Source organism: Pongo abelii, chromosome 2 (assembly GCF_028885655.2).
Source record: "Pongo abelii isolate AG06213 chromosome 2, NHGRI_mPonAbe1-v2.0_pri, whole genome shotgun sequence".
In the NCBI taxonomy this organism is placed as follows: Eukaryota; Metazoa; Chordata; class Mammalia; order Primates; family Hominidae; genus Pongo; species Pongo abelii.
The window spans coordinates 69273769-69286169 of NC_085928.1; the positions used below are offsets into that span (position 1 = coordinate 69273769).

General features: G+C 52.8%; 2 protein-coding genes across 6 annotated transcripts in view; one reads left to right on the top strand and one right to left on the bottom strand.

Annotated features, from left to right (window-relative positions):
* The window catches only part of LHFPL4 (LHFPL tetraspan subfamily member 4), a 56065-nt gene extending 45696 nt beyond the window's left edge, over nt 1–10369 (top strand). Inside the window, exons 2-4 of one of the 2 annotated variants that reach the window (XM_054551855.2) lie at nt 2414–2650; nt 4778–4870; nt 6342–10369. In XM_054551855.2, coding sequence (XP_054407830.1) covers nt 2414–2650; nt 4778–4870; nt 6342–6442 — 431 coding nt within the window. In that variant the 3' untranslated portion in view covers nt 6443–10369. The remainder of the gene's footprint in view (nt 1–2413; nt 2651–4777; nt 4871–6341) is intronic. The other variant, XM_009238743.4, reaches the window with a different exon arrangement.
* Nucleotides 1–12401, bottom strand: part of SETD5 (SET domain containing 5) — a 153981-nt gene that overhangs the window by 42327 nt on the left and 99253 nt on the right. The gene's annotated exons all lie outside the window — the stretch shown is intronic.

The following is a 12401-nucleotide window of genomic DNA, read 5'->3' on the forward strand; positions in this document are numbered from 1 at the left end:
TGGAGCACCAGGGCTCAGTCCTAAGCCTTCTCTTCAGTTTCCACCATGTCCAGTCCTCGGGATTTAAATACCTAAAGTGCCCAGAGTCCCCAAATTTGCATGTCCAGCCCTGGTTTTCCCCTGAGCTCTGGCCTGTTCAAAGTTGCTAATTCTTTAACTCATCCAGCTTGTTCCTGCTGCAGGGCTTTGCTTTTGCCATTCCCTTTGGCTGCAACTCTTTTCCCAGCCCTTAGGTGATGAGTTCCACTGGAGTGGATAATTGACTTGGAGGAGGAGCATTGGTGGGGGGACACTGCTGCAGTGTCTGTTCAACCACAGTATTGTGGGGGAGCCTGCATCTGGAAGAGGAGCACGTGTTGGGGAGAGGGGGAGGACTGGCTGGAATCTGGCAGTACCACGATGGGGAGGAGGGCCCACTCTGTTGGAAGCCAGAAGAGGCTGGGGCCTGGGAGCACTCCCGCCATGGTAGATGTGGGAGTGAGCTGGCACAGCCAAGGGCCCCTTCCCACCCTGGGGACTAGATGGGCCAGGTGGACAGGGGGCAGAGCTGACCATCACCCCCACTTTGCATTGCTGTCATCTAAAACCCAGGCTAAGCACCCTGTGGGCCTGGTGCAGGCTCAAGGTCCCCACGGTTCCAAACAGAGCTCTCTAGAGCCTTTGGGTCTCAGATACAGTAACCCAAATGTTGGCAGGACTGGCAGTATGAGGGCCCCATCAAGCCGGTGATGCAGAGCTGGTGGAGGGGAAGACCGCATCTCTACAGTGGCCTGCTGAATCTGGGGGTTCTGACTGCCCTGTGACACAGCAGGTGCCACTCTCCAAGCCAGTCACTGTTACTAGAGGAACGCATTGTGCTGATCAGCCCAGGCTTGGATCTCATCCACTAGGCTAAGTGCTGGCCAAAGGCCCACCTGGGCCGGGATTGGGACAGGTGGGTTGCTAAATCCAAAGCAGGTGGATGCTAGCTAGGGAACCATTGCCAAGGCCCTTCTGAGCCTGCCCCTTCTCCTCCTCTTTGCCTTTGTCCTCCTCACCTGAAACCAACTCTCCGAATTACTTTCTTATTTGTGTAATTATTGCTTTTGGCATTATGACTGGTTTTGATAACAGCCAAGATTTACCCAGAACTTACTGTGCCGGGCACTTTACATTTTGCTGCCTTCCATAATCTTTACAACCACTTGAGCATACCATCATTATCCCCATTGTACAGATGAAGAAACTGAGGCTTAAAGATGAAGGAACTTGCTCAGTGTGGCATATCTAGAAAATAGCTGAGCCAGGATTTGAGACCCAGCCTTCTTAATTGCTTTGCTATTACGTACCTCTCTCCACACTACATTGCAAGCTCCATGCAGCTAAAATCCAAGTGCAGGCCTGGTCTAGTGCCTGGCATACGGTAGGCCCTGGATAAATGCTACCTGAGTGCCTGGCACTGTGCTAAGTGTTTTGCACGCATTACTTCATTTAATCCTCCTAATCGCCCTTGAGGTAAGTACAATGGTATTGACTTAAACAGGCCTGTTCAGGTTCAGCGGCATCCCCCAAGGTCATACAGCCAAGTTAGGGGAAGAACTAGGCTAACTCCTATCATTGGCACTCCATAGTCTGTGCTCTTAGCAAAGTGCTCAACTGCATGAATGAAAGTGTATTCTAGCATCGTGAATAAAAGGAAAATGGTGCCCAATAAACATTTGATGGGTGACGGACAAAAATTTAAAAAATAACAATGAGGGCGGGTGTGGTGGCTCACTCCTATAATCCCAACACTTTGGGAGGCTGAGGCGGGCAGATCACTTGAGGTTAGGAGTTCGAGACCAGCCTGGCCAAAATGGTGAAACCTCATCTCTACTAAAAATACAAAAATGAGCCGGACATGGTGGGAGGCACCTGTAGTCTCAGCTACTCAGGAGGCTGAGGCAGGAGAATTGCTTGAGCCAGGAGGTGGAGGTTACAGTGAGCCGAGATCACGCCATTGCACTCCACCCTGGGCAACAGAGCGAGACTCTGTCTCAAAAATAAGTAAATAAATAAATAAATAATAATGAGGTTGGGAGAGAAGGGAGAGGGAGTTGGTCCCGATGCTAGAGGAAGTTGAAGGAGGTGGCTGTGGGTGGCTATGTTCTCATATTCCCGGAATGCTTCCTGGAGGAGGAGTTGATCTGATGGAGAAGGGAGAGGGCATTGCGGGTTCCAGAAAGTTTCTGCTACCCATCCTAGGCCTCTTTCTCTCTCTCTTTTCCCTGCCCCTGCCCTCTCTTTCTCCCTCTCTGGAAGTGGGTAACAAGCATGTGGTTGGGTTGATGTGCCCTCAATAGGGTGGGGCCCAGACTGTGGACACCAGGGAGTAATGATCTTCTTTTCTCTTCCTTCCTGGCCGTGGTGGTGGGCCCGGTGCTCTGCCCCTCAGCTCTGTGCCTCGTCCTGGGCTGCATGATCTTTCCTGACGGCTGGGACGCCGAGACCATCCGGGACATGTGTGGGGCCAAGACGGGGAAGTACTCCCTGGGGGACTGTTCGGTGCGCTGGGCATACATCCTGGCCATCATCGGCATCCTCAACGCCCTCATCCTTTCCTTCCTCGCCTTCGTGCTGGGCAACCGGCAAACAGACCTGCTGCAGGAGGAGCTCAAGCCGGAGAACAAAGGCGAGTGTGCTGTGGGCTGGGGGGCAGCGGCGGGAGCCAGGCCTGCTCCTGGGAGGCAGGATAATTTCAAATAAAAGGAGTAAGAGGGTTGCATGAATTGGAAACCCTGGCTGGGCGTGGTGGCTCACGCCTGTAATCCCAGCACTTTGGGAAGCCAAGGCAGGTAGATCACTTGAGCCCAGCAGTTCAAGAGCAGCCTGGCCAAAATGGTGAAATCCCCTCCCTAAAAAAATACAAAAACTGGGCTGGGCGCGGTGGCTTACGCCTGTAATCCCAGCACTTTGGGAGGCCGAGGCAGGTGGATCATGAGGTCAGGAGATCCAGACCATCCTGGCTAACACGGTGAAACCCTATCTCTACTAAAAATACAAAAAAATTAGCTGGGCGTGGTGGCGGGCGCCTGTAGTCCCAGCTACTTGGGAGGCTGAGGCAGGAGAATGGCATGAACCCGGGAGGTGGAGCTTGCAGTGAGCCGAGATTGTGCCACCGCACTCCAGCCTGGGAGACAGCGAGACTCTGTCTCAAAAAAAACAAAAAACAAACAAACAAAAAAACAAAAACTAGCTGGATGTGGTGGTGAGTGCCTGTGGTCCCAGCTACTCAGGAGGCTGAGGTGAGAGGATCAGCTGAGCCTGAGAAGGTTGAGGCTGCAGTGAGCTGTGATTGTGCCACTGCACTCCGGCCTGGACTACAGAGTGAGATACTATCTCAAAAAAAAAAAAAGAAAGAAAAGAAAAAAGGAAACCTGCCTGACAGTACAACCACCTTTTAAATGATTTGATGTTCTCCCTCAGATCTGATCATTTGCCTGTGACCCAGCAAACCCACCTCAGGTACAAACCCATGAGAAGCGTTCAAGGGTGCTGGTGGCCGCAGCTTCACTGTAGCAAACAGCTATAAACAGCCCAATGGCCATGGACAGTAGGCCGGATAAATACATGTGACATGTTCACATCACAGAGCAGCTCATAGCTGTGAAAATGTCACACTTCAGTTATATGTACCACAGTGGATGTATTTCAGCAATATTATATTTCAGCAATATAATATTGAGACAGAGTGATATATTTATTGAGCTCGAAAGTAAGCAAAACTAAGCAATGTATTTTTTAAACACACATGTATTTGTGGCAGTATTTTTTTTTTTTTTGGAGATGGAGTCTCACTCAGTCACCCAGGCTGGAGTGCAGTGGCGCGATCTCCACTCACTGCAAGCTCCGCCTCCCGGGTTCACACCATTCTCCTGCCTCAGCCTCCTGAGTAGCTGGGACTACAGGCAGCTGCCACCACACCCGGCTAAGTTTTTGTATTTTTAGTAGAGATGGGGTTTCACCGCGTTAGCCAGGATGGTCTCGATCTTCTGACCTCGTGATCCGCCCGCCTCGGCCTCCCAAAGTGCTGGGATTACAGGTGTGAGCCACCGTGCCCAGCTGTGGCAGTATATTTTTTAAAAAAGCAAAGAAATAATACATATGAAAGGTAGGATGATGGTCATCTGTGGTTATGATGGAAGGGGAGGAAGTCAAGTATATGAGCGGGAGCGTGGAGGTATATACAAATTATGGGTAGCGTTAGAGTCCTTTTTTTTTTTTTTTTTTTTTTTCTTGAGACAGAGTCTTGCTCAGTTGCCCAGGCTGGAGTGCAGTGGCACGGTCTCGGCTCACTGCAGCCTCCAGCTCCTGGGTTCAAGTGATCCTCGTGCCTCAGCCTCTTGCTCTTGAGTACCTGGGATTACAGGCATGTTGCCACCACACCCAGCTAACTGTTGTATTCTTAGTAGAGATGGGGTTTCACCATGTTGGCCAGGCTGGTCTCAAACTCCTGGCCTCAAGTGATCTGCCTGCCTCAGCCTCCCAAAGTGTTGGGATTACAGGCATGAGCCACCACACCCGGCTGAGTTATAGTTATTGAATGGTGAGCTCACCAGTGTTTATTATTGTATTTTTTTTTAAGAGATTCGGGGAGGGGGCCTCACTCTGTTGCTCACGCTGGAGTGCAGTGGTGCAATCATAGCTCACTGCAGCCTCAAACTCCTGGGCTTAAGCGATTCTCCTGCCTCAGCTTCCTGAGTGGCTGGGACTACAGGCATGCGCCACCACGCCTGACTAATTTTTGTATTTTTTGTAGAGACGAGGTTTCCCCATGTTGCCCAGGCTGGTCTTGAACTCCTGGCTTCAAGCAATCCTTCCGCCTTGGCCTCCCAAAGTGCTGAGATTACAGGTGTGAGCCACCTTACCTGGCACATTGTATGGTTTATAATTAGTGTATTGCATATAAACTTTCATATATATCAAGTAGCATTAAAATACAATAAAGAAAAACGGCCAGGTTCAGAGAACTCTAGAGCTCCAGTAACTTGCCCAAAGTCACTTAAGTGGTGAAGGCAGAATCTGAACCCAGGTCCAAGTCCAAAGTCCAAGCTCTTCCCCCCGTCATGCTGCCTGTCTCAACCTGGTGAAGCCAGAGATTTCCTGCACGGCTTTGGGAGCTCTCCTGGGATGCTGATCTGCTAACCTGTACTCAGAGGCAGGTTCTAAATACCTGATGCAGTCCCTCAGACCCCGGGATTTCTGTGCTTTTGGTGTGAAGTCAAGGCCTGCCCTCTGGCGGCAGCTTTCAGAAGTACAAGACTAAGACTGAGATCTGGCCTTTCTCAAGAAGGGGTGTGGGGATGTGACTGATGTGAAGTGGGCCCCCTCAGTGTCCTTCTCCTCCCTTCCCAAAGCCGCCTAACAACTCAGTGTTAAAAATCGATGTAAAGGAGCCCCACTTTTCCTCCCTTCAGTGTCCAGGGAGTCTCCGTCCCTCACTGGGAGTTCAAGATGAGTGAGCCTCCCACTTCAGTTTTAACCCAAAGACCTCCGAGCCAAAAGCCATGGCACACACCTGTGGTCCCAGCTACAGGCTGAGGCAGGAGGATCGCTTGAGCCCACATGTTCAAGACCAGCCTGGGCGATGTAACAAAACCCAGTTTCTATTAAAAAGAAAGAAATATATATATATATATTTTTAAAGAAGACCTCTGGAACCAAAGAAAAAATAGATAAATAAATTGCTTCCATTTCCAGCATATTCTATGACCAAACACTGCCAAGTCCTTGGCTGTCATTATTTGTCTCTTTTTGACCCTTCGGAATTACCCTATGAGGTAGGCTATGATCCTCATTTTGCAGATGAGAAAATCGGGGCTCAGAGAGGTTAAATGGCTTGCTCAAGGCCATCCTGCTGGTCAGGTGAGGCTAGGATTTCAGCGCTTGTGCAGTCTGCCCCTCTGACCTTTTTTTTTTTTTTTCTTTTTTTTGAGATGGAGTTTCACACTTTTTGCCTAGGCTGGAGTGCAGTGGTGCAATTTTGGCTCACTGCAATCTCTGCCTCCTGAGTTCAAGTGATTCTCCTGCCTCAGTCTCCCAAGTAGCTGGAATTACAGGCATGCACCACCATGCCCGGCTAATTTTTTGTATTTTTGGTAGAGACAGGGTTTTGTCATGTTGATCAGGCTGGTCTTGAACTCCTGACCTCAAGTGATCCACCCGCCTTGGCCTCCCAAAGTGCTGGGATTACAGGCGTGAGCCACCGCGCCCGGCCCCTCTGCCCACTTTTGCCCTGGGGAATGTGCAAGGAAAGCCTGAATGCCCAGGCAGCCTCTGACTTTCTCTAATTCTCTCTCCTTGTCTCTCTCTCCCTCTCTTAGATTTTGTGGGCTCTACAGTAAGCTCCGTGTTGCGGCCCGGGGGTGATGTCTCTGGATGGGGAGTCCTTCCCTGCCCCGTGGCTCACTCACAGGGACCCTGAAAGGCGAGGATCACAGCCCAGTAATTGGCCTGACCTCAGCTTGTCCTGCCTTCTGCCCTCTCGTCACTCCATTCAAGCTCTGAGGGAAGACCCTGATCTCAGACTTACTTCTCACCGACTACCCTGCGAGCTCCAGGCTTTGAGGAGAGGAAAGCCTGGATGTGGCCTGGGGGAGAGGAGAGGCCCTCCAAACCTTGGGAGGGTCTAATTCTTGCTCCTCCCTCAATTTGACCTAAGGGAGCCGGCATCTGCCTAGGCCCTTGGGCTTCTCCTCTCCTCTCTACACTGGCCTGGAGGTCCCTGCAGATCCCCAGGGAGAGCGGAGCTGTAGTTCCAGCTCCCCAGGCCCCCTCAGTCTGGAGGGCTGCCGCCTGGCTGTATCCACACCTCTTCTGGTCCCTGCCTCTTCAAGAAATTTATTCTAGATACTGCCCCAGGGTGGGCTGGACTCTTTCCTACTTTTTTTTTTTTTTTTGGCTGATGTTGGTTCCACCACATCTGCCACAAAGCTCCAGGTGCCACCAGTCTCCCCTGGGACCTCCTCTGCCCCATTCCAGCCTGCTCCCAGCTCGCCCTGAGGGAGAGCTGCACCGAGGGACGCACAGGGCCCTGCTGTCAGCAGCAGACCGGGGCCCTGATCAGCCCAGAGTCAGAAAAGACCTTCAGGCTCTGGAGGTAGCGGGAGGGGGTACGTGGCCTCGGCAGTTGGGGCTTAGAAGCTGCTCAGCCCGGGCTGGCCTGGCCTCTTCCTCCTCTCTGCTGGAACATCTCACCGATGACTGAGCCCTTGACCTTGGCCTCTTTTGCCCAGGCCTCCTCTCTGCTGGGATGTCTTACCAATGACTGGACCCTTGACCCTGGCCTGTTTTGTACAGCACAGACTTCTTGGCCCTGTTGTCAGGGTTGGGGGTGTGGAGGGGACCCCAGAGGTGGGGAGTTGGGGGATGCATTACCCCTTCTGCCCCTTTTCATGCCCTCCACACCCCAGGCATCTACCAAGGGCAGAGACTGTCTTGTCTCTTTGATACTTTTCTGCATAACTTGAACTTGCAGGTCATCTCTGAACAGGGTACCCCTGTCCCCCTTCCAAGGCCTTGTTACCCTGTCCCAGCCTCTTCCTCCTCCTGGCCCACCTCTCGCCTTGCGATATGCCCAGGGTCTGCACCTGTGGGCAGTGCTTGGAGCCGAGGCATGAGTGTATGTGTATGTGGGTGAAATGTGTGTGCGCGTGTGAGCGTGTGTGTGTGTTGGGGGGCAGGTGAGAAGTTTCTCCCTGCTCCTCCCACTGTGGGGGCGTCTCCCTTCCCCTTGGCAGGGAGCAGGTGAGGGAGACTCCTGGTATTTTTTGAACACTCCTCATTCCCCTGTGGGTCTGGCGGCAGAGCCATCCCGCCCGGGGAGCCTCCCTGCCCTGGGGCCTGGACAGCTCCCCTCAGCACTAGTTGCTGGTGCAGACCGGCTTCGTCCAGCGCCCCCTCCTGGCGGCCTGGACCTGCAGGGAAGGGGCGGCGCCCTGCAGGATGCGGGGGGAAGCCGCCTCGGGCCTCGGCGGAGGGGAGAGGGTCGCTTGAGCGCCATGTGTTTGCCAACCTTGTGTTCATTTCCACAGGACTTGGACCTGAGAGTTAGGGTTTCCAAGAAAGACCCTAGAAGTCCCCTGCCTGTCTCCCCACTCTGGACCCTAGCCGGAATCAGATGCTGGGACCTAGTGGGTTCCTGCCACCTGTAACTCACCAAGTCCCGACCCCACTCCTCCACTTACTCCTCCCGGGCAAAGCCTCCCCGCAGTGCTCTGGTCCCAGCGCTGGGCTCCCCTTCCCCGTCGGCGCCTTCCCGGGCAGTCCAGTCGGCCTGGGGTAGGGGCGCTGCGGGACAGAGGGTCCGAGTCAAATGCGGGAGGGTGCGGGAGCCCCGTGGGAGGGAGTTGGGGTAGGAGGGAGTTCCTCAAAGATGCAAACCAAAGCCCAGCCTTGGAGGGGGAGAGCAGAGTTAGTAGAGAGTGAGGCGAGGGGCGCAGCAAGCGACTGGGAATGGGGGAAGACACTGGGGTGAGGAGAAGAGGGGTGCAGAGACAGGGAGATGAGAGATGATTGGAGAAGGAGCGAGGGGGATGGAGAGGCACAGAGAGAGACAGCGCGAGGAGGAGAGATCGAGAGAGACGGCGCAGAGGAGGAGAGAGATGAGAGACCAGCTGAGAGGCTGCCCGAGAGCTTGGGGTGGGGGAGGGGAAATGGATGAAAAGGCGGAAAAAGGACTCGGGAGCGGGGAAGAGGTAGATGGAGATGTGGGTTGGGGGCAAGAATGGGATGCAGAGGAAGGAGAGGAGGATGAAGGAGCCAGGATGTGGGGCAGTGGGGAGGGGGTTGCTGTCTGGGCACCCGGTGAGGGGAGAGCTTGTTCCCCCAAGGACGCCTGCCACCAGGTGTCCTTGCCACACCTTGTTCCTCAAGGACACCCACCAAACCTGTGCCCTGGTGCGGGGGATAGAACTGACCCCTCAGAGGCTGGAGGCCCGGGGCACAAGCAGCCAAGGCCGCATCTTTTTGGGGAGAACTGGAGTGAAGGAAGCCACTTCAGAGGACATAGTGGGTCCAGCTGACTTAGGAGTGGGTCAGCGCCGGGTGGAGAAGAGGGAGGCTAGTTCCCTGGTGGGGTAGCCTGGCAACTTTCCCATTCCACCGCACCTGGCCAGCTGCCGTCTTGGCAGAGCCAGGGGGAGATGCACCAGGGAGTTTGGGGTCAGGAAGGCAGAGTTGTGTGGGCTGAAGTCTGTGGGAACCCCAGGGTGACACAGGCAAGGGGTAGAAGTCAGAGTGGGGACCAAACCATAGACCGGGGCCCTGGGTTCTGCAGAGGTGTGGATGGGGCGGGTGGCAGGTGATCCAGTGCGGGCCCCAGGTGAGGCCCTGATGGCTCTCCTGGGGCAATAAAGACATCATGGGAAGGGGGCTTTGTGGTTTGCCTGTGCTCTCGTTGGGAGATCTGGCTTTAGCCTTCAGGAGGAGATAAGCAGAGGAGATCAGTGCCTATTTCTGACCCCAGGAGGGCCTTGTTGGGCTCCAACCTAGAGCCTTCCAGCTTCAGGTCCCAAGAGAAGTCCCCCCCAATTGTCACCAGATCAGGGGTCTGCCATTGCCCGCTTTTCTCTGCCTGATCTGGGGACTCAGGAGAGGCTACGGCAGCCACAGCCTAGGGGTGGTTCTGTCCCTGGCCCACAGCGCTGGTCAATTGAGTCCTTCTGGGAACTGGGGCTATGAAAACTTTCATCTTTGGGGACCAGTACCCATGAAGGAAAACTTTCCTGAGGGGGTGAGGACCAAAGAATCAAGATCCTTTTCAGGCCTGATAGCCAAGATGATGAGAACTTTTAGATAAGGCTGTGGGGAGAGTCCCTGGACTTTTGAGCATCCTGCTTGGGCACACGGGGAATAACCTTTCTCCAGCTTCCTGTGTGAACTGAGAAAGGGAAACCCTGCCTTTGGAGAAGCTGGGATCTTCCCAGCACCAGAAACTTTTGCAGGCCCCTGCCTGGCCCACGGCTAACCTTTGGGTGGGACTGGAGTTTCCTGAACAGGGAACAAGGGAGCCTTCCGCAGAGCTCTGATGGGCAGGCCTCCGAGGGCCTGTGCTGTGTGCTGTTAGGATAGCTTGGTGTTGTCTACACCCCATTAGTAAGTTCTGTCTGAGTGTGTCCTCGCTGTTCATTGTCTAATTTGGTAACATTTATTTTGGTCCTGACCCCTTCTGCTGCTGCTGGGTTTAAGCTTCAGTGCAGGTGGAATGACATTCAAATAAAGAAACACTTTCTATCACCCACGCTGGCTGCCACTTCTCTGAGTCACTGGGATCAAGAGGGGTAAGATTCCGACCCCACGGATCAGGTTTGGCTGGTATCAACAGAGCCCTATTACTGTGGCTTAACAAGATAGTTTATTTTACCATCACATTAAAAAAAAAAAAAAAAAAAAAAAAAAAAAAGCCTGGATGTGGGTAGATCATGGCTGATATGGCTCTCAGTGTTATCCAGAACCCAAGCTCCTATCTTTCTGCACTGCCATTTTCAATCCTGGCTACATCCTCAAGAACACCTCATGGCCCAATGTGGCTGCTGGAGCTCCAGTCACCTGGTCCACATTTCATTTGAAGACTTCTGGAAATTCCATAGGACTGTGTCACTTGGGCCACATAACTGTAAAGGAGGCTGAAAAAATGTGGTCTGTTATCTCGGCCCATTGCCAGCCCAGATAAAACTGGGGTTCTCAGCCGGGCAAGGTGGCTCATGCCTGTAATCCCAGCATTTTCGGAGGCTGAGGTGGGTGGATCACCTGAGGTCAGGAGTTTGAGACCAGCCTGGTCAACATGGCGAAACCCTGTCTCTACTAAAAATACAAAAATTAGCCAGGCATGGTGGTGCGTGCCTGTAATCCCAGATACTCGGGAGGCTGAGGCAGGAGAATTGCTTGAACCCAGGAAGCAGAGGTCGCAGGGAGGTGGGATGGCGCCATTGCACTCCAGCCTGGGCGACAGAGCAAGACTCCGTCTCAAAAAAAAAAGCGTTCTGTTACAAAGGAGAAAGGAGTGAATAGAGAGAGGGATACAGTAATCTCTGCACACCTCTGACAGCACAGGCACGACTCGTCCAAGTCCACGCAGGCAGAAAAGAGTGGAGCCTCATTTGCTCTAGCCAGAGTGCTCAGTCCAGTCACTTTGCCTGTCTCTAAAGCCCCACTGAATAAATAGAGAAAACAATACTGACTCCCCGCAAGGGAAGCTGTAAGCAACACACCAGGGAATGTATGCACTTTGCTCTGCAGGGTGTCTGGTGTGCTGTAATGTGCACAGTACCAGGTAGCTACATTGAAGACTTGGAAATGGAGTCCTCTTTCAACACATTTTAAGCACTTAGTGTATGCTAAGCACTTAAGCTAGAAAAAAAATGAGCAAAACAGAGATGCTGTCTTAAGCATATTTCTGGCTGGGGAGATGAACATGTGAAAATAACGCATGACTTGCTACATGCAGGGTATTGTGGGTGTCCTAGGCAGGAACACCTTAAATGGCTTTTGGTGACGTGGGCAGTGTAGGAGGAGGTCTTGCTGTAGGATGAGAGGTTAGGCAGGAGGGGTCAGGAAGGCCATTCAAAGAGAAGGCAGCTTGAGGAAAAAGACTGAGGTAGGCAGCAGAACTGTGTATGGAGGATGAAAAGCAACTTAGTTTGAAGTGTGAAGTACGAGGCAGGGAGGAGTCAGAGATGAGTCTAGAGAGACAGGCCAGGGCCAGACCATGACAAAGCTTGGGGGCTGTGGACAGGAGTTTGGACTTAAGAGCAATGGGGAACCACTGAAGGATTTGAAGCAGAAGGAAAAATGACTCAATTTGCATTTTAGAAAGAGCACTCTGGTGGTAGCATTAGGGGGCTGGATTAGGGGTAGACTGTTAGCCCATTTTGCATTATTATAAAGCCATACCTGAGACTGCATGATTTGTTTTATTTATTTATTTTGAGATGGAGTCTCCCTCTGTTGCCCAGGCTGCAGTGCAGTGGCACAATCTCAGCTCACTGCAACCTCTGCCTCCCTGATTCAAGTGATTCTCCTGCCTCAGCCTTCTGAGTAGCTGAGATTACAGGTGTGTACCACCACACCCGGCTAAGTTTTGTATTTTTAGTAGAGATGGGATTTCACCATGTTGGCCAGGCTGGTCTCAAACTCCTGGTCTCAAGTGATCCACCCGCCTCAGCCTCCCAAAGTGCTGGGATTACAGGCATGAGCCACTGCACCTGGCCTGCATAATTTATTTTTATTTTTTTGAGACAGGGTCTTGCTCTGTCACCCAGGCTGGAGTGCAGTAGTGAGATCATAGTTCACTGTAGCCTCAACTCCCAGGCTCAAGCAATCCTCCCACCTCATCCTCCCAGGTAGCTGGGACCATAGGCACCACCATGCCTGGCTATCTCTTT